The following is a 24,868-nucleotide window of genomic DNA, read 5'->3' as shown; positions in this document are numbered from 1 at the left end:
TTTGAAATCATTAGGCTCCAAACTTAACGAGCGGTTCAGATCCAGAAGAAGCACGCAGAAGTTGCATACCAGTACATGCGCTGTAATAATTCCCTACTTCTCTACCTCCGTTCCAAACTGCCAACCCAAGGTTTTAAGCACAGAAACACCCGCGGAGAGCGGACTTCACTCCGTAGTCCGTCCATCCACGCACTCACGCACACAGAAATGGAGGAGGTGGCGCAGGATAGCGAGAGCCCTAAGACAGAAATCAAGGATTTGGCGCACGACATCGAGTCCCAGATTAAAGGAGCTATGCTCTCGCGTTGCTTACTTCAAAGAACAAGCCGAGTACTCTCTCTCTCTCTCTCTCTCAAATCAATTGGTACTAAATTTTCTCCTGGGAGATGCTCAAAATGCCTTTCGTGATTGGATGTTATAGGGGCGGAGAAAAAGTGTTCTACGTTCAAATTTTGTCGTGTTTGGCTTGAATTGGGTACATAAGCATAATAGCAAGAGTAGTATGGTTTGTAGAAAGTTCTAGTAATAGTGGGTTTTGCAGAATATTGAAGAACTAGGAGTTTTATGCTTACATTTAATTTCTGGGTTTGAAGGTTTTCTTTGTCATGGGCTCCGTTCATGACATAAAGGCTTTTTCCAGGTACATAATTAACAGAGAAATATCTTCATGTGAGATCTAGCGCTTTTTCATACTTGTTGAAGGTTGTGTAATAGTTTAATTTCTTATCAGAATGTCCCTCTCTGTTGTTGTGTTATTAGATTTCTATTTCTTGTTCTGGTTTTGGTAATTGTTGTATGCTTGCCTTTTACAACAGCACCCAAACTTCTTATCTGTTTATTTACGTGTATTTAGCTATCTTGTTTTCCCTCGACCTATAAAAAAATAACTCGTTTTCCCTCATCTTATTTCCATAAGGACGAGATATACACATACACGCATACATAGAAACATCCATATATGTATGAATATGTATCTATACTTATAGCTATATGTACATAATGTTTTGAGTTTTCTTTGTGAAAAGGAACTGTAGATAATAAAACAACTAGCAAACGGAGTTACTGTAGATGCCTATCTGTTTTTTGTTTGTTTGTTTGTTTGGGAACAATATTGGGGATTGTCCTATGCATCAAATTCAGAAGGAAGGTTTTTGTACAGATCATAGTTTACCATTAAATGTGCTGTTTTAGTAAGTCAAGATTTTTTTGGTTATGCATATTATTCCTTCTATACATCAAGAATATATTGATTGATGTGATGGTGATAAAATCAATTGTAGGTTTATACTGCTACTTGATTAATTAGTCTTTCATCTTTTGCATAAAATTGTAAGCAAGCTATTTGCTTAAAAGTCATTTTATTAGTACATCAGTGAGCATTTTGGGCTTTGAGCCTGTCATGGGCGATTCAAAAGTTGAGTTATTGGTGAAATTGTTTTTAAAATGCAGTTCCTTGACATTTGAGGGGGTACGGAGAATGTTAGAGAAAGACTTGGGGTTGGAGACATATGCTTTGGATGTGCATAAGAGACTTATAAAGCAATATTTACTGGAGGTACTTCTTCGGATCTAGGAACTTCTCATCCACTTATAATCTGAGTACCGTTATTGTTAGGGTAGTTTACCGATAAAAAAAGATATTGTTGGGGTAGAAACTCTGTGCTTTGATATCATTATTCTCAATAAAATCTTGTTTACCAATAAAAAAATATTATCACATCTTATTTTGTGCCATTATCGCAAATACAAATTAACTTATCAAAAAAAAAATTATCGCAAATACAAATTAATGTGAATGAAAAGTAGAGTTATTGTCTAGGAATTCCAGAAACAATGTATAGATGCTGTGAGGTTCAACTTAAGAACATGGATTGGAGAATTTCCCTTTTCTCAACTTTAACCTAAAAATCTTAATGCCACAAATGCACCAAAAGGTTGTAGATGCAGCTTTCCAAAATCTTCCTACTCTAGTACTCTGCTTAATAGCATATAATTCCTAGCTGTACAATTGATTTTCACACCCTACTAAAAGAGAAATAACTAAGGTTGACCTTGAAGCTACCAAACCCTAGAGGCTACCAAACCCGCCTCCACCTTCCACCCACACTTGCCACCTCACCATCAGCACAGACAAGGCCGACCGGCGTTAGTGACTTCGCTGAGGGCCATCCGATGCGGGTCCTCCCGTCGGTGACTTGGACTTTTGCAAGGGTCTATTTCTTTTGTCTTTCAGAGTGCTCTGGTGGCCATGTTGCTGACACAGAAAGTTTTTCCAACTTCAGGCGAGGCTAATAGGAGTACTTCGGCGTCAATTTGCTGGTGTTTTCGTGTATCCTAGAGGGTTACAGCGACAGACGCAACCCAACCGCCGCATCCCTCCATTCTCTTTAGCCGGCGAGTGACACCTCAGTCACAGACAAGGCCGACGGGCCCAGGTGACTTTGCTGAGGGCCATTCGGAGTTGGTCCTACCTTCGGTGAACTGTATTTTTGCAAGGGAGTTATCCGCAATCTCTGTTGACATAGAAAGAGTCGTCGGATTCCAGCGAGTCTACTTCGAGCACTCCGACATCTAGACTAGCATGTCCCGTGAGCCCTATCAACAGTTCATTTCACAAATTTTTATCTGCCTCTCGAAGCTTTTTGCATAAATACTCGACAGAATGAAGCCCTTAAGCTTGGGAAGCCCCTGCATTTGAAGTCGAAGGTTTGATATCATTATGGGTTAGCTGGTGCGCTTTTGGATGGGATTGAAGGCTTTTGAGTTTTTGCCAGAAACATAGAGGTCTTCATTAAAAATTGTGGAAAGGAGCAGAAGGGTTTGAAGATTTGTAGTGATGGGTCGTAGTGGTATAGAATGGTTGATGGCTACGGTGGAAGCAGTATTACAGGCAGGGAGAAATTTGGATTTCACAAAACACTTGCGCGAAGGAAACAGAGCATTCATGGCTCTGATGCTCCAACGACCATGATAGGTATCTAACTGTCACCAAATACGGTGGAAGAGGCCGGCGGAGTGTTGTAGTCATTCCTGAAGGGTATGAAGGTCTGGGTTGGGAGAAGTTTGCTGCGGAATTACACAGAGCTGCGGATATGTTTTTTGCTGATGGGTCAAGGAAGGAAAACCAGAAGAAGAATGAGAACATTAACTTGGAGGTGAATCATAAAGACCCAAGTATAGCCACGGTGGCGAGGCGAACATATGCGGCAGCTCTGAAGACGGGTCATGCTTCGAGACTTCAGAGTGAGGGGAACGATGAAAGTGGTTTGCAGATCACGCCTCAGAACCAGCTTGTCACGATGCACAATTCTTTAAAGGAGATGGAAACCAACTTGTCGAGTTGAAGGCAGCGATAGCTTTATTGTCTACGAAATAGACCTATTTTCAGCTGGAGGCAACAAAGTTGTAAGAAACAAGACTAAGATAGGCCCAAATCCTTTAAACTTAGATAAAGGAAAACGGAAAATCAGATTCGGCTTTGTCCCTATAACTAGATCCAGGAGAGTATGGCAGGTCCAAAGGAAATCTGGGTTATTTGAAGTGGGTTCTACGTTGGGTATTGGCGTAGAGACATCAGTAATGGAATGTCATTCGGCTCGGGTAACACAGGATTCATCGATAGTTGGTATTACACCCTTGATCCGCAAAGAAACTATGGCTCCCTTGTTAGAGTTGAAGGAAAATGGTATACTGCCGAGTCTGAAGGAGATTTAGGATCCACTGAAATTGCACATAAAGGGTCACCAGAGATGAAGGGCTTGTTGTCATCCCAGAATCTCTAATGGGGACCCTGATACCATTGGAGAGAACCAGTGGAGTTGCTGAGGAGGTACGAGATTTGAATATGGGTTGCCTTGTGTAGATGAATGTCTAGAGTCGGGAGTGCAGTTGGATACTGTGTCTGGGGATAATGTTGCTCCCCTGGTCTCTCTTCCTCCAATAGCAGATTGGATTCTGCCTAAAGTTAACGAGATTCAGCAGTTTGTGGGAATTTCACATGGAGGATGTTAATACCAATTTAAAGAACTAATCACTACGATTGAGGCAAGCCACGAGCTTGAAACCAAATCAAGTTTCAAGAAAATCATGGAATTACAGCGTCTTTCTTGGGCAATCAACTATGACGCTAAGGGTGATAGCTCAACTAGAGGGAAGTATAAAGGGAGAGCATTGTGAAGACGGAAACAAGGGGTTGGGGTTGGGCTTGGTGTATTTTTGGTTGTTTTTCACTGGCTTTTTGGGTCATTAGGGGTTTTCTAATATGGACAAGGTGTTTTCTTGTATATATTCAATGTACTTGGATACTTCTATTGATATATATATATATATAATGTTTTTACTTATAAAAAAAAAGAAATAACTTATCCTTCAATGTTCAATCAAATAAATAATTTTGCTTTCTGCTGATCCCAAATTTGCAGAAAGCAACCATCATGACTTAGAAAACCATAGAAAGAGTATATAGGCCTCTCAAAAGAAAAAGTATACAAGAGTCATAATATTTTGCCTCCTAGTGTGATGATGACATATTTGAGTTGCTTTTGTTTACATATGATAGAATCATAGGACACAATGCACAACTTCTTGGGCGGGGGTCATTTTCCACCTTGCCCCTGACCTGCCATGAGCCACTATCTGTCCGCCCTCGTCTAATGAATACCTGCTCTTCGCCCAACCAGAAATTGAAAAAAATTCGTGGGTTTCTTCAACCAATCTTTGTGTGTAGATCTTGAAATATGTACACCAATCCTTACCAAGCCATGGTTGTAGATCTTCAAAAATGTGTAGATCCATACCAATCTCTGTGCAGAACCATGAGTCTCTCGCCTGCTTTCTATAGAAAAATGGTAGGGAGGCAAAGATGAGAGGTACGGTGGGGCACGACCAAGCCATGATCATGGGTTTCTACAACCCATGACCAAGCTGTGGCTGTGGGTTGTAGTCTATAGAGGCCGATGGCCATGGCCGTGGATCTCTTAGCCATAACCAGTTCAAGTGACCCACGACCATGGGTCTACTAGAAGAAATCTGGAAGAAGGTGAGGAGGAGGAGGATGAGAAGGAGAGAAGGAGATGAAGAAGAATGGGAGACTTGGCCGTTGGAGGAGATGAAGAGAAGAAGAAGAGGAAGTGAGTGACATAAGACTTTGGGGAGAGAATAAATAAGGGTAAAATTAGGTTTTTTTTTTTGGCTTATATGGTATGGGGTGGGCGGGTGGGTTATATACGGGTGGGTTGGTACCCATGCCCGAGCCTCGCCCTCTTTTAATGTTTTAAGATTTTGATCCGCTTGCCCGCCCAGTAGCCTGTGGGTGTGAGCGGATGGGCTGGGTAGGCCGGGTATAAGACCGCCCTCCAAGCCTATGTCCTACTATAGCCTTGCCTTCTCATCCATTCCAATTCCAAATAGATAGGATATTGTTCTCTGAATCATCTATGTTGCTAACCCTCTTAAAGCTTTGATCTTTTTTTTTGATAAGTACTTAAAGCTTTGATCTTACCCTTGAAACACGTTATGAGACCTCTAATGACGGATTCAAAAATCCAATTCCTTTACCCCCATCCTCCTTGGACCATTGACATAGATTGATATTTCAAATTTTGAACTTTGTTAGATGGATGGAAAAAGATTTGATGCTCTGGATAGACTTTATAATATTTTTTTTTACTTTTTCTTTTGGGGTGGGATGGGGGAGTTTGGGATTTAGAATTGGAGATTTTTTTTTTTAAATTTTTTATAAGAGAGATACAAGTAAAAGATGAGGTTGACTAAAGACAAAGCGCTGGGTCCAGATGGCTTTTCGTTGGGATTCTTTCAAGCTTGTTGGGAGATTGTGAAATGTGATGTTATGTGGTTTTTTCTTGGATTCCATTCCTTCAAAAAGTTTAATAAATGCCTTAATGCGTTGTTGATTGCTCTCATACTGAAGAAACATGGGGCTATGGAAGTTGAGGATTTCCGCCCTATAAGCCTGGTGAGTGGGATATACAAGATTATTTCGAAGGTTCTTGCTAATCGGCTAAGCTTGGTAATGGAACAAATTATTTCTTAGACTCAGAATGCATTTGTTCAGGGGAGACAATGAGTGCTTGGATCATAGGTTGAAGAAGGAAGTACCAGGCATTCTATGCAAGCTTGACGTGGAAAAAGCATATGACCATGTGAATTGAAAATTTCTCTTTTATTTGCTTGGGAGGTGTGTCGGGGCTTAAGGTGAATTTTGGTAAGTCTGAGATGGTGGTGGAGGGTGTGGTGTCTAGAATCAACAGTCTGGAAAATCTCTTGGGTTGTAAAGTGTCTTCTTTGCTTATGAAATATTTGGGTCTTCCGTTGGGGGCAACCTTTAAAGCTAGAGCTATTTGGGATGGAGTCATTGAGAAAGTTGAGAAAATGTTGGCTGGTTGGAAACAATTGTATTTATCGAAAGGGGGTCGACTCACACTGATTAAGAGCACTTTATCTAACCTTCCGACCTATTTTTTATCTCTATTTCCGTTGCCTGCAGGGGTGGTGAATATGATCGAGAAGTTATTTCGGGCTTTCTTGTGGGGTGGAGTGGGGGAGGAAACAAAATTCCATTTTGTAAATTGGAATAAAGTTTGCCCCCCAATCTCGATCGGCGGATTAGGAGTGTGCAACTTGAGGACCTTCAATAAAGCTCTATTGGGGAAATGGCTATGGAGGTACCACTTGGAGGGGGATTTGTTATGGAATGAAGTTGTTGATTTTAGACACGAAAGTGCTTTTTTTGGTTGGGGGGGGGGTGGTTTGGTGCTCCAATGTAGTTGGGGGAGGGGGGGGGTATGGTGTGGGCTTGAATTTAGGAGGGATTGGCAGTGTTTCGAAAATCATATCCTTTTTGTGGTTGGAGAGGGTACCAAAATCAGGTTTTGGCATGATGTTTGGTGTGGAGAGCGTGCTCTTGAAAGGGCCTTCCCAGCTCTCTATAGTATTGGAGTTAACAGGGATGCTTTTGTGGCGGATCTACTTGCATTTTCTCATGGTTCTCACTACTGGAATGTCCTATTTAATAGGAATAATCATGATTGGGAATTGCATCCTGTTTCAGAATTTTTCAGATTGATATACTCCACAAGAAGTATAACGGCACGGGGGATAGGATACAATGGAGGTCCATTGGCAGGAAGAAGTTTACAATCAAGGTGTATTACAAAATATTGGCATCACAAGGTAATGTACCCTTCCCGTGGAAAAGTATTTGGAGGTCTCGCTGCCTTCCAAAGTAGCTTTTTTTTTTTATGGACCGCTGCTCTTGGGAATATTCTGACCACGGACAACTTAAGGAAGAGGGGACTCATTGTGATGGATTGGTGCTATTTGTGCAAAAATCTTAGAAAATCAGTGGATCACTTACTATTGCATTGTGAGGCGACAAGAGTGTTGTGGAATAAGATCTTTAGAAGAGTTAATGTTGCTTGGGTAATGCCATTGAGGGTGGTTGATTTACTTGGAAGGCAATTCAAGGCTGTCCCCAGTTGGTGGCAGTATGGAAGATGATTCCGTTGTACATTATGTGGTGTACTTGATCCGAAAGGAATGCGCGGTACTTTGAAGATAGGGAGCGCACAATGATAGAGTTTCAGAATTTTTTTGTACACATTATTGCTCTGGTTTTCGGCCATTGTGCTTAATGGAAACAATGTTCATGACTTCTTATCTTTAATTTAGCGATTCTAGAATGTATTTAGGCATTCTTTTGTATACCTCCTGTGTACAATAGGCTATGCCTATTTCGTTCGTATCAATAAAATTTACCTCTTATAAAAAAAAAAAAATTAAGATGAAGTTGAGTACTGAAGTTAAAACTGTTGAGGCTTGCAATTGAGTTAAGAAATCTGCAACCAACCAGTGGACATAGGGACTGTGACAGAAAAACCCAAAAGTTTGGCAAAGGACAGTTTGACTATCCTTCATGGTACATAGTCTTGAGGTTGGGAAATGCCTTTGGTACATTCTGTTACATTAGCCTAAGAACCTCTCACGAAGACTTTGTAGAGAATACTAAAGGTTTGCACAAGATGGTCAAAGATTTTACCTGTGTGGAGTGATGTAGGATCTGATCTAGGCCTATATTAACTCTCTATAGTAATTTTTATGCTAGTTTAGCTTAGGTTATTTGTCTATTTGATATTGTCATTCTAATTTTTGACACTATTACTATTTTTTTTTCATGGTAAGTTACAGATGCACTCAATGGCCTTGAACCGACAAGTGTACCCACAACCTCAATTATAGTATCATTATCATTAGTTTTTTTTAATAAAAATCTCAATCTTATTAAAAGCACAAAGGGGTGCAACCCAAGTCCACATGGTGGATACAAGAGAAGGCACCCGATTAATCTATAGTCTATATTTTACTGTCTGCTTTAATAAGCAACATTAGTATACAGTGGAAAATTCTGATGACTGACGGACCTGGTTGGTTTTAGATTGCTTATTGGATAGCCGTGTGAAAGTAGAGAATTGCCTTGTCTGCATGATAGCTCAGTGAATTTGACTTTAGATGATTTTAACAATTTTGTACGAATTCCAATAATTAATTCATACATTTTGTATGGATACAAATTGTTGAGAAGGGGTGTATAAAGATATTATCTCATTTATGATTGGCTAAACTTGTCTATTCTATATGCTAGTGCTTAGATGGTGCCGATTCTGACAATGCCTTGAAGACTTCTGGGGATATGGGGGAGAAAAGTGTGACCAGAGAAGTGGCCGACTCATCTGAGGGGCTTCATTCCAAGAAAGATGTAAAGGATTCGGAAGAATCTCCAGTTATGGGCCTTTTGACAAGACATAAAACTACCAAAGCTGGATGTGAGGAAACTAAAGCAGTGAAAATAAAGAAGTTCCAAGTGAGAGCACAATAAAGAAAGCTGTTAGAAAAAGAGCTTCTTATATCAAAGCTAATTCCATGTATGCTGCTTCATCTGCAAATTTGTTACCAATTTCAATCTCTTATCACATTAATGTACTTCAACATTCAGTGTATCATAAATTGATTTTCTCTTTCCCAATATGTTATATTTTGGCATTCACACTAATTGTTTCTCTTTCTTTTTTCCCCCTTTCCAGGAAAATTACAATGGCTGAACTTCGTCGACTTCTGGAGAAAGATCTTGAACTAGAGAAATATACTCTTGACTCCCAAAAGAAGTTTATTAGTCAACAATTAGATGATGTGGGTAAAATTTGTTCTTGCATCATTAACTTCTTGAAGGACACCATACACTTAACCTTGTTCACTATTATATTTAGGTGTTGCAATCTTGTGAATTTTCTGAAGAAAAACCTACAAGTAATGTCAAGAAAGATCTTAAGAAAACGTATGATGGGAAAGCATCCAAAAGGGTCAGTAGTGAAGAGAGTTCGAATTCCTCAGATAGCAAGGATGATGAGGAAGAAGAAGTGAAACCTCGAAAGAAAAATGTTCCAACAGGAAAGACGCATAACTCTGATGTTAAAAAACGGGGAAGACCTTCAAAGGAGACCAACATATCTAGTGGTAAGCAGAGGAAGGCTGCGAAAACAATATCAAAGGAAAATTTTGATGCAAAAGATGGTGGAAATGTCTCTGAATATGGTCAATCTGATGAGAAACCTATGAAGGTTATCTAACTTATCTTGTTTTCCTAGCTTCTAAAAGCAGATCAAATAATATATTGTTTTTTGAAGCACAATTTTTATACAAATATGCAGAAAAAAGACAATTCAAACCCTGTATATGGGAAACAAGTGGAGCATCTGAAATCAGTTATCAAATCTTGTGGAATGAGGTTTTTCTTATTTGACTCTTGTAATGGTTGTAGATTTTGTTAAGGTTGATGTCTTGATGTTATTGATCTCTTTCACAGTGTTCCCCCATCCATTTACAAGAAAGTAAAGCAGGTGCCTGAGAACAAACGTGAGGCCCACCTGATAAAGGAGTTGGAGGAAATATTATCCAAAGAAGGCTTGTCTGCAAATCCTTTGGAAAAAGATATAATGTAATTCAGCTTTTGTTTGGTGTGTTCACTTGATCTTCAACTGTGAATAACTGGTATGCTTATTACACTGATATGGTTTACTTCTGAAAGATGTTTTTGAAACCCAGTATAAGAAGGAACAAGTGTTCTAGAAGGTTATGGAATTCATTTCATGTCAGTCATAGGGTCTATATGATTTCGTCATCCTCCTCTCACCGAAGCCAAGTTTTTCTTTTTTTTTTTTTTTTTATCGGTAAACTGAAGCCAAGTTATTAAAAGAGAGAGTAATTTTGTCTGCAGCAAAAAGTAATTCCAATAAGTTTTGCTCCAAATACCATTATAAAATATACTTGTTTAGGTCATCCTTCTTTTAATGTGGTCGTGAGTCCGCCCTTTTAGGCTAAGGTCTCAAGGTGGTGTTTGGAGGCAAATGCACATGTGCGCCTAAAGGCGCCAAGCTGTGTGCACCTGTATAAAGATGGACATGATGTGGTTTCTTATGCTCAGAAATCAAGGAAGTCAGAAAGAAGAAAGAAAGAGCAAAATAACTTGAAGGCATTGACACGAGTAATATTGTGCAAAGTTCACGTAGGAGGTCCACAGCCAGTTTTGTAGCTCCTCCAAAGCCCAAAGTTCCAGTTGAAAGCAATGGCGACGATGATGAAGATGGCGATGATGACGAAGTAGACGGAGATGATAATGATGAAGATGATGATAATGATGATGACAGTCAGAGTGAAGAGTTTAATGAGGGTAAAGTATTAAGAATTATTTTAAACTCTGCTTAAGTCACTTATATAATATTTGCTGCAGTCTCTTCAATGAACTTTTCTAGAGATCTTACTCAGTTCCCTAAATCTTAACCTTTCATATGCAGATGCTGATGAGGACAGTGATTAAGTTCTTCGTAAGTGGACTTGCAAGATTATGGATAACAGAAGCCGTACAAGTAAGAATGTACACTGTATTTTATTATTTTTCTGATTTTTTAAAATTTTTTTTTGGGTGTGGCAGTGGTTAGTCTTCGATGGATTAGTGATCTACCAAGTTTTGTAGGCTGTCATTGTGTATAACGTGTGACAAAGGCATGTGGCTGGTCTGTTTTGATTAATTTTACCACCCAAAAGAGCTCCCCACATATATCTCGGTCACATTGATCGGGCAACAATGATGTTTTTTTGGAGACTGATAACAATTGGACAACCCCTCAAGAAGATTTGTAGCATTGACTGTCGATTTATATAATTTCTGCAAGTAAAACCGGTTCAGGGAATGCATTTTGTTAATCGGGCATTTGAAGGAAACGCAAGTCAGAAGACTCAAAGCCAAGTTCTTTATGAAATTTATCCTTCAGGGCAAGACTTCCCAGCAATGTTTTGAATACCGGTGGTTGTTTCGGTCAAGGCATTGAAACAAGATATTTCGGTATTTATACTGTTTCGAAATAGTCTATATATGAATAAATTATATATATAAATATATAAAAATTATATTTCAAAATAATAGTCTATATATGAATAAATTATATATAAATATATATATAAATTGTAAATAATCTAGTTTGAATTAGGAGATAAAAAAATAAGTTTGCAGTTTGAAGAAATAAAAAAAAAAAAGAAAGTAAAGGCCGAAATCAATATATCGCCAGTACTGGCCAAAACGGCTGAATTTTGGTCGGTATGAAACTATATCATTCTCTGTACCAGCCGGGTGGTCAGTACGAAATTCAAAACCTTGCTTCCAAGTATACTCTATGGTTGTACTTATAAAAAAAAAGTATACTCTATGGTTGTATATGGGTTGTAAGCTGTTTTGTCACAGAAACTGAAACAATCCAAAATCAGAACTGCCACATCCTATAAACAATTCAATGCTAACTATAGTAAAACCACCACACCCTCGACACCACTGGTCGAGCCCCTTCAACATCGGCAAAACCAAAATTGAAACTCCATCTAATGCCCAAGTTCACTCTAATTGTTCCCATTGTGATGATCTTTGAACTGAGCTTCAAACTAAAAGAGTGCTAGTAGCGCTAAGAATTAAGAAATGCAGGCAGTGTCAGCATGTGGATTCTATATTCGTGAGTTTTGCAATGAAAATGCAACGATGACCGGGTTCAATACGGATCTTTGGTGAACCAAAAGATGCAAGTAAAAGATGGAGTTTTTCAACAATCTCTGGCCACAAAGGCATATGTCAAAACGCCACTGTAATGCATGACCAAATCATGAAGGCAGATTCAACCTTGGTTCTGGTGAAAGTTCATGCACCTTATGGTCCAATGGAGTTAACTCTTAGCACAGGCTTCGAAGTGTTTATGATAGGGATGATAACTTTACAAAAGAGGGACCTATAAAATTACATGTCAATAAAATACTTCTATACTAATAAAAAATTGTTATTACTTAAATAAAAGAAAATCTGAGTCCGAGTAATTCTTAGCATCTCGGCTTTCTTGTCTTTCTCGATCAAGTCCATGATATTTTAGAACCTTTTGGTTGAAAAATGTGCAGGCTGCTCCAGTTCATAGAAACGTTTTGCCTCCTGTTCATGACTTCATGAAGCAGTCAGCTCCCCCAGGGAAACCATGCGCCTGACTTCATTTGCAAGATCCATTACATGTTTGTCTTTACAACCTATAGAGAAAATTATAAAAAGAAAGTGGAAATGAAAAGAAGAGCGAAAGCGAAGTTTTCCCGGTTAAAGAGAGAAAAACTGAAATATTTAATAGTAGATAATGCTGAAGGTTCTTAGAAGAACCTTACCCATTTCAAGAAGAGCCTTTTCAAGTTGGAAAAGGTAGTCTCTGTTGGGACCTGATGGGCCTTCAGCGTGGATTATTTGTCTGTTTTAAAAGAAAAGGATACAAATGAAGGAATTACTTGAGTGACAGAGGAAATGAACAATTATGCATGGTCAATGAAAAATCATCACATAGAGGATGCCTCATAAATTTTGATCTAATCGGATTCAGGATTTGGTGCAAAGTTTTCTTTTTCAGCAAATGCCAAACTAGATTGCATTTGAAAGATTCGTACTTGGCAATATCCTCAATAGAAGCAGGTCCCAAGTAATTCCTGTTGAGCTTCTGGTCTGGAGATGCAATGTACCTAAAAAGTGAAAATTTAGGTTTTGATCTGGTTGCATTGTGGCAATCCAACATGCATATAAAATGCATAGTTCATTGAAGGTTTTTGTCACTTACACCATTATTCCAGAAACAGCTGGACTTGTAGCTGTAGGTTCCTAAAACAGATTTCAATAGATTAACTCATATCCTTAATTGGTTCCTTATAATAATTGCACTGAACATGTAGAACTTACAGTGAAGAAATCAAGATAAGCCTTCTTGTCATACTGCTTCTCCCTCACTTCTAAATGCTGCATACATACAAAGAAAGAAATCTAAATATATCAAACCATGACATCATTAATTGATTAGAAAGTACAAAGTGTGGGCTTGAGAAGAAATTCTGGCTGAAAAGTGAGGTTGCAAAACATGGTAAGCATATCTTTATGAGCACACAATTAAATTAACAAAATGACAATTCAAGGGGACCAATTGATTACTAGTTGAAACATCTTCAAGCAAGTTACAGAAGCGATTGCGATAAGTGCATTGCAAGCTTCAAAAAATAGATTTTTCACAAAGGATTTCTGTCAATAACAAGAGATTGGGATTCATCAAGATTCAAATCATTCTAATGCCCTCCCAGGCAGAAGAATGGCACCGGGATGCCATAAGAAATAAGCAAGGCTTTGCAAAAACATTTACCCCAAAAGAGTAGAACACTAAGTGGTAAAAGGAGGAACTTGTAATTACTAGGGGTGTAAATTTAAACCGGAAAACCGGACCGGACCTGTTGGTCCGGTTTTTTAACCGGTCCGGTCCGGAACCGGTTCCTATATTTTTGAAAATCGGCCGGAATCGGTCCGGTTTCGGTTCCGTAGTTTCCGGGACCGGACCGGACTGGTTGAAAAAAAATATATAAAAATTAATTTTATATATTATACAAAATATTATATATATAAATTTTATATAGAATATATAATTATATATTAAATTTTTATATATAATAATTCTATATAATTATATATTAAATTTTTATATATAATATATATAATTATATATCATATATGAAATAATTTCATATTATAATTTATAAATTATAACATGAAATGTTAATCTTAAATATGAACATTTGTAATTTGTTTGATTATATGTTATTAATATAATTATATATACGATAATGTTATTATAATTTATAAAATAAAAGTTTAATCTTAAAGATGAAAATTTAATTGATCATATGCTTTAAACATAAAAAATATATATTAAATTATTAATAACATTTTATCATAAGAGGTAACACTTTATTATATATTTTTACATTTTAAAAAAAACCGGAAAACTGGACCGGACCGGACAGGAAACCGGTAAAACCGGAGATACCGGTTTAGGAGGGTAACCGGGGCGTAATCGATTTTGAAAAATGTAAAACCGGTACATACCGGTTCGGTCCTAAATTTTGTCCAAAACCGGACCGGACCGGACCGGTTACACCCCTAGTAATTACAGGCAAAAAGAGCCAATTCATTAGTTTTAAAAGACATGTTAAGACAGAAAATACCAAAAGGGTTGATGACTATAAACCTTTTTAACAGGAACAATTATATGAAACGATCGAGATGATGACTATCAAATATATGAAGTTGTAAATACTAATATAGTGGGAGATCTTTTTTTTTTCTTCCTTGTCAAAAGACAGTAGGAGATCAGCTCTATATAGGATTTCTGCCTTTTTGCATTGAATATGCAATATACCATTTAACAGGTAACACGTATTAGATGATAAAAAGCATTGCATAACACCGTTAATGAGATTAACCACATCAACTGAGTGCATCTCAAATTGAATTGAACTATAGGCAGACCTAAATGGACCTGTATAACTTGGCCATGACAGATATGATTGAGTGCAAGCAGAAATTATGAGTAAGTAGAATGAATGCAAAACTTGACTTTACAAAGGGGTAGCCTCATAAGAGTAGCATGTAAGAGGAAAGGTGCAACCTTTATATGGTCAACCCTCTGATAGAGAGAGGAAACGTGGCACCTTTATATGTTCAACCCTCTGATAGAGAGAGGAAAGGTGTAACCTTCATATGCGTGTGCATTGGTGTGGTTGAATGTGTGGGTGCACACATGTGAAAATGAACTGTTTTCAACATCTAGCGCTCAAATTTATAAATAGGTTCTCAGTGGATTAATTAAACTCGGTACTCTTGTTCCCTGCTTGAAAACCCAAGCTACTATCCTGCTGTGCTTCTAAACTTGCCCTTGTCTCATAGTATGGAATAGACTTCCATGGCTCCTAAGAGTGAGGGATTCTTTCCCAAAGAAAGCAATTAAGAAATTCAGTAATAGCAAAGAAGATGCAAGATTACGCTTTTAATAAACTTCCCAAAACTAACTAAACAAAGCTCACAATACCAATGGCAACAAGATAATAGATAACAACATTAGCAATCAGAAATTTGGATGCGAAGCACCAACTGCTTATCGAATTTTTGTCGAGCGTTTGAATGAAAAGGGAAGGTGATGGTCTCGAATGGAACAAAAAAATAAAATTACGATTTTTTTACACTTGTTAGCAGCCAAACCAAGATAAAAGTTCAAATACTATACTTCAAGAAACGTACCGTTAGTGCAGTTTCTTCATCTTCCTTTGTAGAGACCTTGTAGGCAACTCCACACTATGACCTCGCAAAATCACAAATTTATCTATTTTCATGCGTCTCATTTTATAATTTGGACTTCACAATGAGGAAATTACATATGTGAAGTCGAGAATAAGACTGGGATATGGCATACAAGCATAAATTTCAAGTGGGAAATTGATTGCTTATTCACGAAAGAAATTCCATCAACTATCTAAAAATGTAAATATTATACAGTTCTTTCCTCTCCCCTATATGCCAAAGTAGTAATTTTATTCCTATGGAAACATGAATAACACACTGATTGAACGATAGGAGACTTCTATGTTCTGTTGATCTTGGGATATGCTTTTCTAGTTAACTGTTTTCTCCGATGCCTATTCTTCCTGTAACTTGACGGAAGCCTGCAGCAATTACCGAGACAATTGAGTAGACACAACCACCCAAGAGACACAAAACTCACAATACTCACGAAATTTGGGGTGAAAATAGAACAATTTACTTCATGATAAAACTCTAATTTCCATAATTTTTCTTCTTCCGTTAAATATCAGTGCGCCCAAATAAACCAGTGGATTATGACCAATGTAAATCGCTGAACAATCCATCGATTTACAATCCATCAATTAAAAACGGCAGATTATGTCTTCTTTTCTATTACTCATATATCTTCAATGCAAGATAACCCAATAAGATACAGCTTTCACATTACGGATTAACGACAGAACCATCACTGCACGATTGATAATTACTACCACTCGAGCCATAGAAAAACCTATTAATGATAATTAAAAATCTTACACAGACTTCTCCTTCTGCTGGCTCCAATGTCACTGTCCTTCCTGGATACTCTGGTGTTCCTCTGTGGTCCGTACTACCTAAATCGTAATGGCCCACTATATCAAACTTGTAAAATGTAAAGAATACGTAGCGCACACAGAGAGAGAGAAACCTTGATAGAAGACACGACGATAGCCTTTGATGAACCCAACGAGGCGCTGATCGTAGTTAAAGCCGGCTTTCCAAATGAGAGAACCATACCCAAATACCCACATCACCATCTCTCTCAACCTTTTCACTCTCACTTTATCTTCCTTCTAAATGACGCTCGGGCTCTCGGCTTTCTTTCTCTCCACGGAACAAGAGACGACGAATGAGAGAGAGAGAGAGAGAGAGAGGCTATCAATCTAGTGGCTTTGGGAGTGCAATAGGTACGGGCGAGAGGTTTGACAATTGACACAGGCCAATACAAGTGAGGCCCGTTGTCGAGCTTCCACCAGCCATCAGCAACTCGCCACGACAGCATGACAACGTACCAAGAAAAAAATGACAAAAAAGAAAAAGAAAAAGAAAAACGTGGGTCTCATTGCATTTTTTAACTGGTCAACGATTTCTTACATTCCTTTTACTATTATTTTACAATCCGTTTTACTATTTGAATATTGATTAAAAATTAAAAAAATAAAATTAATCAACTAATATAATTATATAATTTAATTAAAAATAAATAAAAATTATATAATTATGATAGTTGATTAAATTTATTTTTTACTAAATTATGCAAGAATATCAAGTTCTAAAATTTTTAATCTAAATTCAAAGAGTAAAAAGCAAAAAAAATAACTATGTAGTAAAATAATAATAAAGAATGTGTAAGGATATCATTACCATTTTTAATTTTCATTTAATTTGCATATCAAGGAAAAAGGCCATGATATAACTATCATGTAATTTTTTTATAATTCTCTAATCAAGATATTATTATTTTTAATTTAAATCTATCAAACCAAATGAAATTCAAATAAATTAAAAATTATTTTAGTAAGTAATTGTGCAAAAATTATGTAATTGTAATCATGTTTGTATTATTTCTATAAGGAAAAATATTGTCCATCTCTCTTTTTATCATTCTCAATTATACTTGGAGCTCAACGGTCAGTCAACCAGACTCGCCTGAACTTACTAGATCGTCTGGCTAGCCCGCTGAGCAACAGAAGCAATTAGCCCACCAAACGAGCCAGCAAGCATAGTTTATACTAAAATTCTCGCAAATGGGTCAATGGCGTGTAAAATATCCACATGGCTGAATTCTACCTTTTCAAACGCCCTATATCGTGTATAGAAGAGAAATGATATTTACATTCATAAAATATGCAAGTGTCCTATAGTATTTATATTTTAAAAAATGAGTAAATATGAGTTGACGAGATTCCCTACCCAGTGCCGCCATGGACGTCTTTCTGGCATCAACCCAGTGCCATCGAGATTGCGGGTTTGCGATTGGTTTCACTGTGATTTTGAACTTATTCTCTATACTTGATGATCTGATATTACGGATTTGAGATGTGTTTCACTGTAATTTTGAATGGATTATGGTTTGATTGTGGGTTGATTTTAGTTTGATTGTGGTTTGATTGTGGATTTTGGTTTGATTGTGGTTTGATTTTGGATTGATTGTGGATTGATTTTGGTTTGATTGTGGATTTTAGTTTGATTGGGTTTTGATGGAGAGGAGATGGAGATTGATAAAGGAGAGTCAAATTCTCCATGATACGTGCTGCTGTTCTCCAAGATACGTGCTGCTGCTTTACTTTTCTGTTAGCATCATATCCGTTACGTGCTGCCTTCCTTTTCTGTTAGCATAATATCCGCTTGTATAGCTGTAGGGATATGCTCATTATTTGTATTTGATTCTTTCCTATTATATAGGAGTTTACAACTGTACATATCGTGTATATATAATGAAGAGTTATCTCCTTATACGGCAAGGAGGATTTCAGCCATTAACCGTGTTTTACAAACATCTTTATGGTATCAGTTTCAAGTTTTTCTTTTTTCCGATTCTGACCATGGCTGATTCGTCTTCTTCACCTCCTACTCTTCCGCTCAACACAATGGTGCATATGCTCACCATTAAACTGACCTCCTCCAATAATCTATTGTGGAGAAATTAGTTCGTTCCTCTGTTATCTAGTCAAGAACTTTTTGGTTTTTTGGACGGTAGCATTACGGCTCCTTCTCCCATGATTACTGCTTCTGATGGCACCCCAAAGTCCAATCCTGCATATACCTCGTGGCTGCATACCAATCAGACACTACTCAGTTTACTCTATTCCTCTCTTACAGAGGAATCTATAAGTGAGGTACTGGGTTTTCGTCACTCCCATGAGGCCTGACAAGCGCTTGAAGTCTCATTTTCGCACCGTTCGAAGACTGGAGAGCTGCAACTCAAGGATGAACTCCAGCTGATGCAACGTGGCTCTCAGTCCATTGCTGAGTTTTCTCGCACCTTCAAAGGTCTTTGCGATCAACTGGCTGCTATTGGTCGTCCTATTGACGACACAGATAAAGTCCACTGGTACCTACGCGCGTTAGGACCCAACTACAAGATCTTTTCTACCACCATGATGTCACAGCTTCCTCTACCATCCTTTGCAGAGATTGTTTCGAAAGCTTTGAGTCATGAAATCCTTGAACGGCCAATTTCCCATTCATCTTCCAACTCTGCTTATTTCATGCAGCAGACTTCCAAAGTGGCTGGTCATAAGAAAGTGAAGTATCAGTCTTCAGCCTCTCCTACATCGTTTGCCAATTCGAAGTCATCATCCAACTCCTCCATTCACTGTCAGTTGTGCGACAAAGAGGGTCACTTGGCCAAACGTTGCTGGAATTTTCTGAAACTCAAGAAGAAGCAATCGGCTAACCTTGCTGAGGCATTTTTCTGCCTGCTCGATTCAGGATTTTAATGACGCTGACTGGTTCCCTGATTCTGGTGCAACGTCCCACATGACTAGTGACACCGAGGGTGTGGATCAACCGGCTGCCTATTCTGGTAATGAATGTGTCATGGTTGGCAATGGTCAGTCTTTAACAATCTCTCACACTGGTTCCATTTCTTCTCTTGTTTTGTCTAGTCCTCTTCTTTTATCTAATATCTTAGTTGTTCCTGGAATTAAGAAAAATCTTATTTCTATTAGTCAACTTACTAAAGACAATAATTGTTGTGTTACCTTCTCTTCCTCTGGTTTTACCATACAGGATTGGGTCACAAGAGTGGTACTGGGAGTCAGAAAATGTGAAAATAGTCTTTACGTGTTGGATCATCGTCATCATGCCTTCATGTCCACTACTTCTTCACCACGAGCATCTTTTCGTTTATGGCATACTCGCCTTGGTCATCCACATTATCGTACTGTTGCTTCTCTTTCTAAATTAGGATCTATTTCTTGTAGTAATAAATTGGTGAACAATGATTCTGAAATTTGTGTTGGTTGTAGACTTGGCAAAAGCCATCGTTTACCTTTTTCTCTAAATGATGAACGTTGTACCATGCCTTTTGATCGTTTACACTGTGACCTATGGGGTCCGTCACCAGTTTATTCTTTTACTAGATATAGATACTATGTTGTTTTCATTGATGATTGTACTAGATTTAGTTGGATATTCCCTTAAAACACAAATCCGATTTCTTTGATACTTTCATTCTTTTACAACGTTTTATTGAGACACAATATTCCGCAAAAATCAAATCATTTCAGTGTGATGGTAGAATTGAGTTTACTAATAATAAGTTTTGCTCTCATCTGCATTCTCGTGGCATTGATCTTCATCTGACATGTCCTTACACTTCTAGTCAGAACGGAATTGCCGAACGTAAGCATTGCCATGTCACAGAAACGGGTCTTACTCTTACGTTTTATGCTCATGTGCCGCTCTCCTTATGGGTTGAGGCCTTCTCTACTGCCGTCTTTCTTATTAACCGACTCCCGTCACCGTCTCTTGCTAGCAAAACACCTTATGAGTTCCTGTTTGGTAAGCAACCTGATTACTCTATGCTTCGTACTTTTGGGTGTCTTTGTTTCCCTTATTTGAGAGATTACTCACCTAATAAATTGTCTTCAAAATCTGCTCCTTGTATCTTTTTAGGATACAACACCCTTCATAAAGGATTTCGGTGCTTAGACCGTAAGACACATCGTGTCTATGTTTCTCGACATGTGCAGTTTCATGAACATGTCTTTCCTTATAATGGTGATTCTATGTAAAATCTACCATCTAACAGGGACTATATTCATTTTTCTGAGTGTCAGGAATGTGTTTCTAGTTCTTCTAACGTTTGTTCTTCAGATTCTTTGCCTTCACCATCTTTTTCGAATTCATCATGTCTGCCTTGCAGTGATATTCCACACCTGTCATCGCCTTCTTCTCCTGGTCCGCAGGTTCCTCTCTTGGATTTCGTCGTTCTAGATTCTACCATTCCTTCTCCCTTTTCGTTCTCTCCTCGAGTGACCACTTCCAGCCATCCGATGATTACCAGAGGGAAAGCTGGTATATTCAAACCACGGTTGTATCATGCTATGAATATCTCATCTTCTTCTCAGTTGTTTCAGGCTCTTCTTGCTCTCAAAGAGCCACGGGCTTCAAGTCTGCTGCAAAACATCCTGAATGGCTCTCGGCTATGGATGATGAAATTCACGCACTGAAGAAAAATGATACGTGGGTTCTTGTACCTCATCCTCAACATCATAATGTGGTTGGCTGATGCTGGATTTTCAAAACAAAGCTTCACTCTAATGGGTCTATTGAGCGTCATAAGGCACGTCTTGTGGCTCAAGGATTTTCTCAGGTTCATGGTCTTGACTTTGGTGACACCTTTAGCCTTGTGGTGCATCCTGCTACAGTTAGAATCATTTTATCCTTGGCTGTTACTTTTGGATGGCGTTTACATTAGCTAGATGTTAAAAACGCATTTCTTCATGGCTTTCTCAACGAAGAGGTGTACATGGAACAACCGTCTGGCTACACTGATCCACAATTTTCTTAGCATGTTTGTCGCCTAAAACGTGCTCTTTATGGCTTGAAACAAGCTCCTCGAGCTTGGTTTCATCGATCTAGCTCCTTTTTGGTCAAACTTGGCTTTCACTCTAGTCAGGCTGATTCTTCGTTGTTTGTCTATCACTCCTCACTTGGCACTGTTTACTTACTTCTTTATGTTGATGACATGATCATCACTGGAAGTACTCCTTCTCTGGTTCACACCTTTATTACTCAGCTTTCCAACGAATTCTCCATGAAGGATTTGGGTGATCTTCATTATTTTCTTGGAGTTGAAGTCCAAGCTAATGAGAAGGATCTATTTCTCAGTCAAACGAAGTATGCTCTTGACCTCTTGCAACGTGCTTCAATGATTGATGCCAAGCCTATTTCTACACCTTTTGTTGTTGGTCAGCATCTATCATCCGAAGGGATGCTATTCTCCGACCCTACTCTGTTTCGTTCTCTTGCCGGTGCTATTCAATACCTGACTATCACCAGGCCTGATTTGTCCTTTAGTGTCAATTCCATTTGCCAGTTCATGCATGCTCCCACCGAGGATCATTTTTGTGTACTCAAGCGTATTTTGCGCTATGTTAAAGGCACTGCTCATCATGGTTTTCAACTTCATAAACAGTCCACTCATGATCTTCTTGGCTATATAGATGCAGACTGAGCTTAAGCAGAATATCGCTCCTTAGCTGTTGCTACTGCTGATATTTCATGGATTATTCAATTGCTTCGGGACCTTCGTGTTACACTCTCAGCGCCACCTAAAATTCTTTGCAACAATCAAAGTGCAATTTTTATGGCAGTCAATCCGGTTACTCGTCCTCGGTCCAAACATATTGCGATTGACTACTATTTTGTTCGTGAACTTGTTGATAATGGCATTTTGAAAATTGATTTTGTTCCTTCACATCTACAGCTCGCTGATTCTCTGACCAAAGGAGTTACCAAGCCGCAATTTGTTCTCTTTAGAAGCAAGCTCAGCGTTATCCCTTCTACCACACTCACCTTGCAGGGGGTGATAAAGGAGAGTTAAATTCTCCATGATACGTGCTGCTGCTTTACTTTTCTGTTAGCATCATATCTATTACGTGCTGCCTTCCTTGTTCGTTAGCATAATATCCGCTTGTATAGCTATAGGGATATGCTCATTATTTGTATTTGATTCTTTCCTATTATATAGGAGTTTACAATTATACATATCGTGTATATATAACGAAGAGTTATCTCCTTATACGGCAATGAGGATTTCAGCCATTTATTGTGTTTTACAAACATCTTTAGAGATGATCGATGGAGATGGGGGAGATCGGCAATAGAGATGCGTTGGACTGAGATGGTTGGCGTCGGCATCGGGCTAAGGGCAGTGCATAGAGAGTAGCGATGAAGAGAAGGGCAGAGGACGATGCAAATGAGAAACGAGCTAGCACATACGAATTGATTCTTTATAGTGGAGTGTATTTCCCTTAAAGTGTTTTTCCTACATGGCTTGAGATGAATGGAGGGCTATTTTTATGAGATTTGCAGCCTGACCGTTGTGAAGTGCTTCTCTTTTTCAAAAAGAGTGCACGATATTTGCACAAGTCATGACTATAAACTAGTATTACTCTATATAAAACCCGATTTTTGGCCTTTCTCCCCTTCATTTTCATCTCTAGGCTAGCTGCATCATCCCATTCCTCCTCATCCATGATCCATGTAGATCCACAACCTAGATTTGTGCAGTGATCCACGGCTGTGGCCGAGGGTCTCTTTGGTTGAGGTAGGTGCCATGGATCTCTTTGGTTAAGGCCATGCATATATTGGGCCCTCATGGGTCAAGTTGAGTATTGTAACATACTGAACATCATGCATATGTTGGTCCTTTATCTTGGTCGATCTAAGGAGAAATTTCTATGGGTGAGAAGGAATGTAAAGAGGAAATTAGGCATAGGCTCTGTTAGTGGTTTTTGGGCATTGAGATCGGATGGTGGTTTGGAAAATCTGCGCGCCTGTCAAATCGACAGGCAGTGTTGAAAGCAGATGGAAAATATATGTCATCCTGTCTAGGTAAGGGCAGGTATCCCCTACTTCATTTGCTATGTGACATATTTGAAGGGATAATCGTTTAAATGGCTGACATATGAAACTATTTTAATTAACAAGTGTTGTTGAGGATGACAAGATCTAAAATGATTAGTAGCATTGCTCTTGTACGCTAGAAATCAGACTACTTGATCCCCTCAAACTATAAATTGGATTGACTTTTACAAAATTCTTAAAATCCCATTGTCCTTTTTCATTTTGAAAAAGTGTTAGTTTCTACACTTATATCTTGGTTATTTATCTAACACATATGTGATGGGATACCTCTTTCATACAAAAAAAGAAAGCAAGAAAGAAAAAATTAATTATTTTTTAATATTTTAAAAAATCGATTGTAGTACTGATCTTTCAAAGCAAAGAATGAAAAAAGAAACGTAAAGAATGAAAAAGGAAAGGAAAAAGAAAAAGAAAAGATATTTTGGAAATATGTATCAATTCCCAGCTAATATTGCAAATATTTCATCAAAAAGATACCTTGGCACGAATACGTATAATAACATTCAATTCCCTACTGCAAACTCATGATCGCATGCCTTGAAATTAATTAATTAGTTGAAACTCATTTTCCAAGAGCTCGTGTGATACCCATAAATTAAAAAAAAAAAATACCTGAAAATGTGGTTCTTCAGTCAAATTAAGGCCTCGTTTGGTTGTGCAGTTCAGATTAAATGAGATGAGATATTTTATTAAAAATTAAATAAAATATTATTATAATATAAATTTTTAATATTATTTTTATTTTAAGATTTGAAAAAGTTGAATTGTTTATTATATTTTGTATGAGAGTTTGAGAAAGTTGTAATGATGAGATAGATGAGATGAAATAATTTGATTTTGTATAACCAAACCAAGTTAAATACAGATCGTCCCCAGTACGTCCCAACCATGCAGAAGGATTCTAATTTCAAATGCTATCGCCAGCTTCCAGGCCGCTACCCGAGTGATGGAATTTCTCAGCAATTTCGTTGCTGAGTGTATATCCAAAACCAACAATAATATACAAAAGTTTAAGCATCTGAGAATACGGAATGTTATTCATTGAATATATAAAATCAGATGCCAACATAACTACACATGCAAAATATCCAATATTCTTGATCTCCATACATATATTATTCTAGTTTCATAATCTTTCGTGCGTGTGTAAGCCACAAGTACTTTTACGAATAATATTAGAACTAACTCAAAGTATATAACAAAAGTAGGATAGAAAGAAAATGGAGTATCCAAACCTTAGGCTACAATATC

The 24,868-nt window shown here is 38.0% G+C and overlaps 1 protein-coding gene and 1 pseudogene across 1 annotated transcript; one reads left to right on the top strand and one right to left on the bottom strand.

Annotated features, from left to right (window-relative positions):
• On the top strand, nucleotides 1–11,482 carry LOC121258537 (annotated as a pseudogene).
• Nucleotides 11,483–12,349: 867 nt separating this feature from the next.
• LOC121258536 (gamma-glutamylcyclotransferase 2-3) lies at nucleotides 12,350–16,926 on the bottom strand. Its single transcript, XM_041160072.1, has 8 exons — nucleotides 16,665–16,926; nucleotides 16,514–16,590; nucleotides 15,695–15,748; nucleotides 13,316–13,372; nucleotides 13,197–13,237; nucleotides 13,030–13,101; nucleotides 12,757–12,836; nucleotides 12,350–12,627 (listed from the first exon to the last, which is right to left on the bottom strand). The coding sequence occupies exons 1-8, from the start codon at nucleotides 16,771–16,773 to the stop codon at nucleotides 12,548–12,550; spliced, it is 570 nt and encodes a 189-aa protein (XP_041016006.1). The 5' UTR covers nucleotides 16,774–16,926; the 3' UTR covers nucleotides 12,350–12,547.
• Between the last annotated feature and the right edge of the window lie 7,942 nt (nucleotides 16,927–24,868).

The sequence above is a fragment of the Juglans microcarpa x Juglans regia genome, chromosome 3S (genome assembly GCF_004785595.1).
Source record: "Juglans microcarpa x Juglans regia isolate MS1-56 chromosome 3S, Jm3101_v1.0, whole genome shotgun sequence".
Lineage (NCBI taxonomy): Eukaryota > Viridiplantae > Streptophyta > Magnoliopsida > Fagales > Juglandaceae > Juglans > Juglans microcarpa x Juglans regia.
The sequence above is the reverse complement of the archived record's forward strand: the minus strand, read 5'-3'. Positions and strand labels throughout refer to the sequence as shown.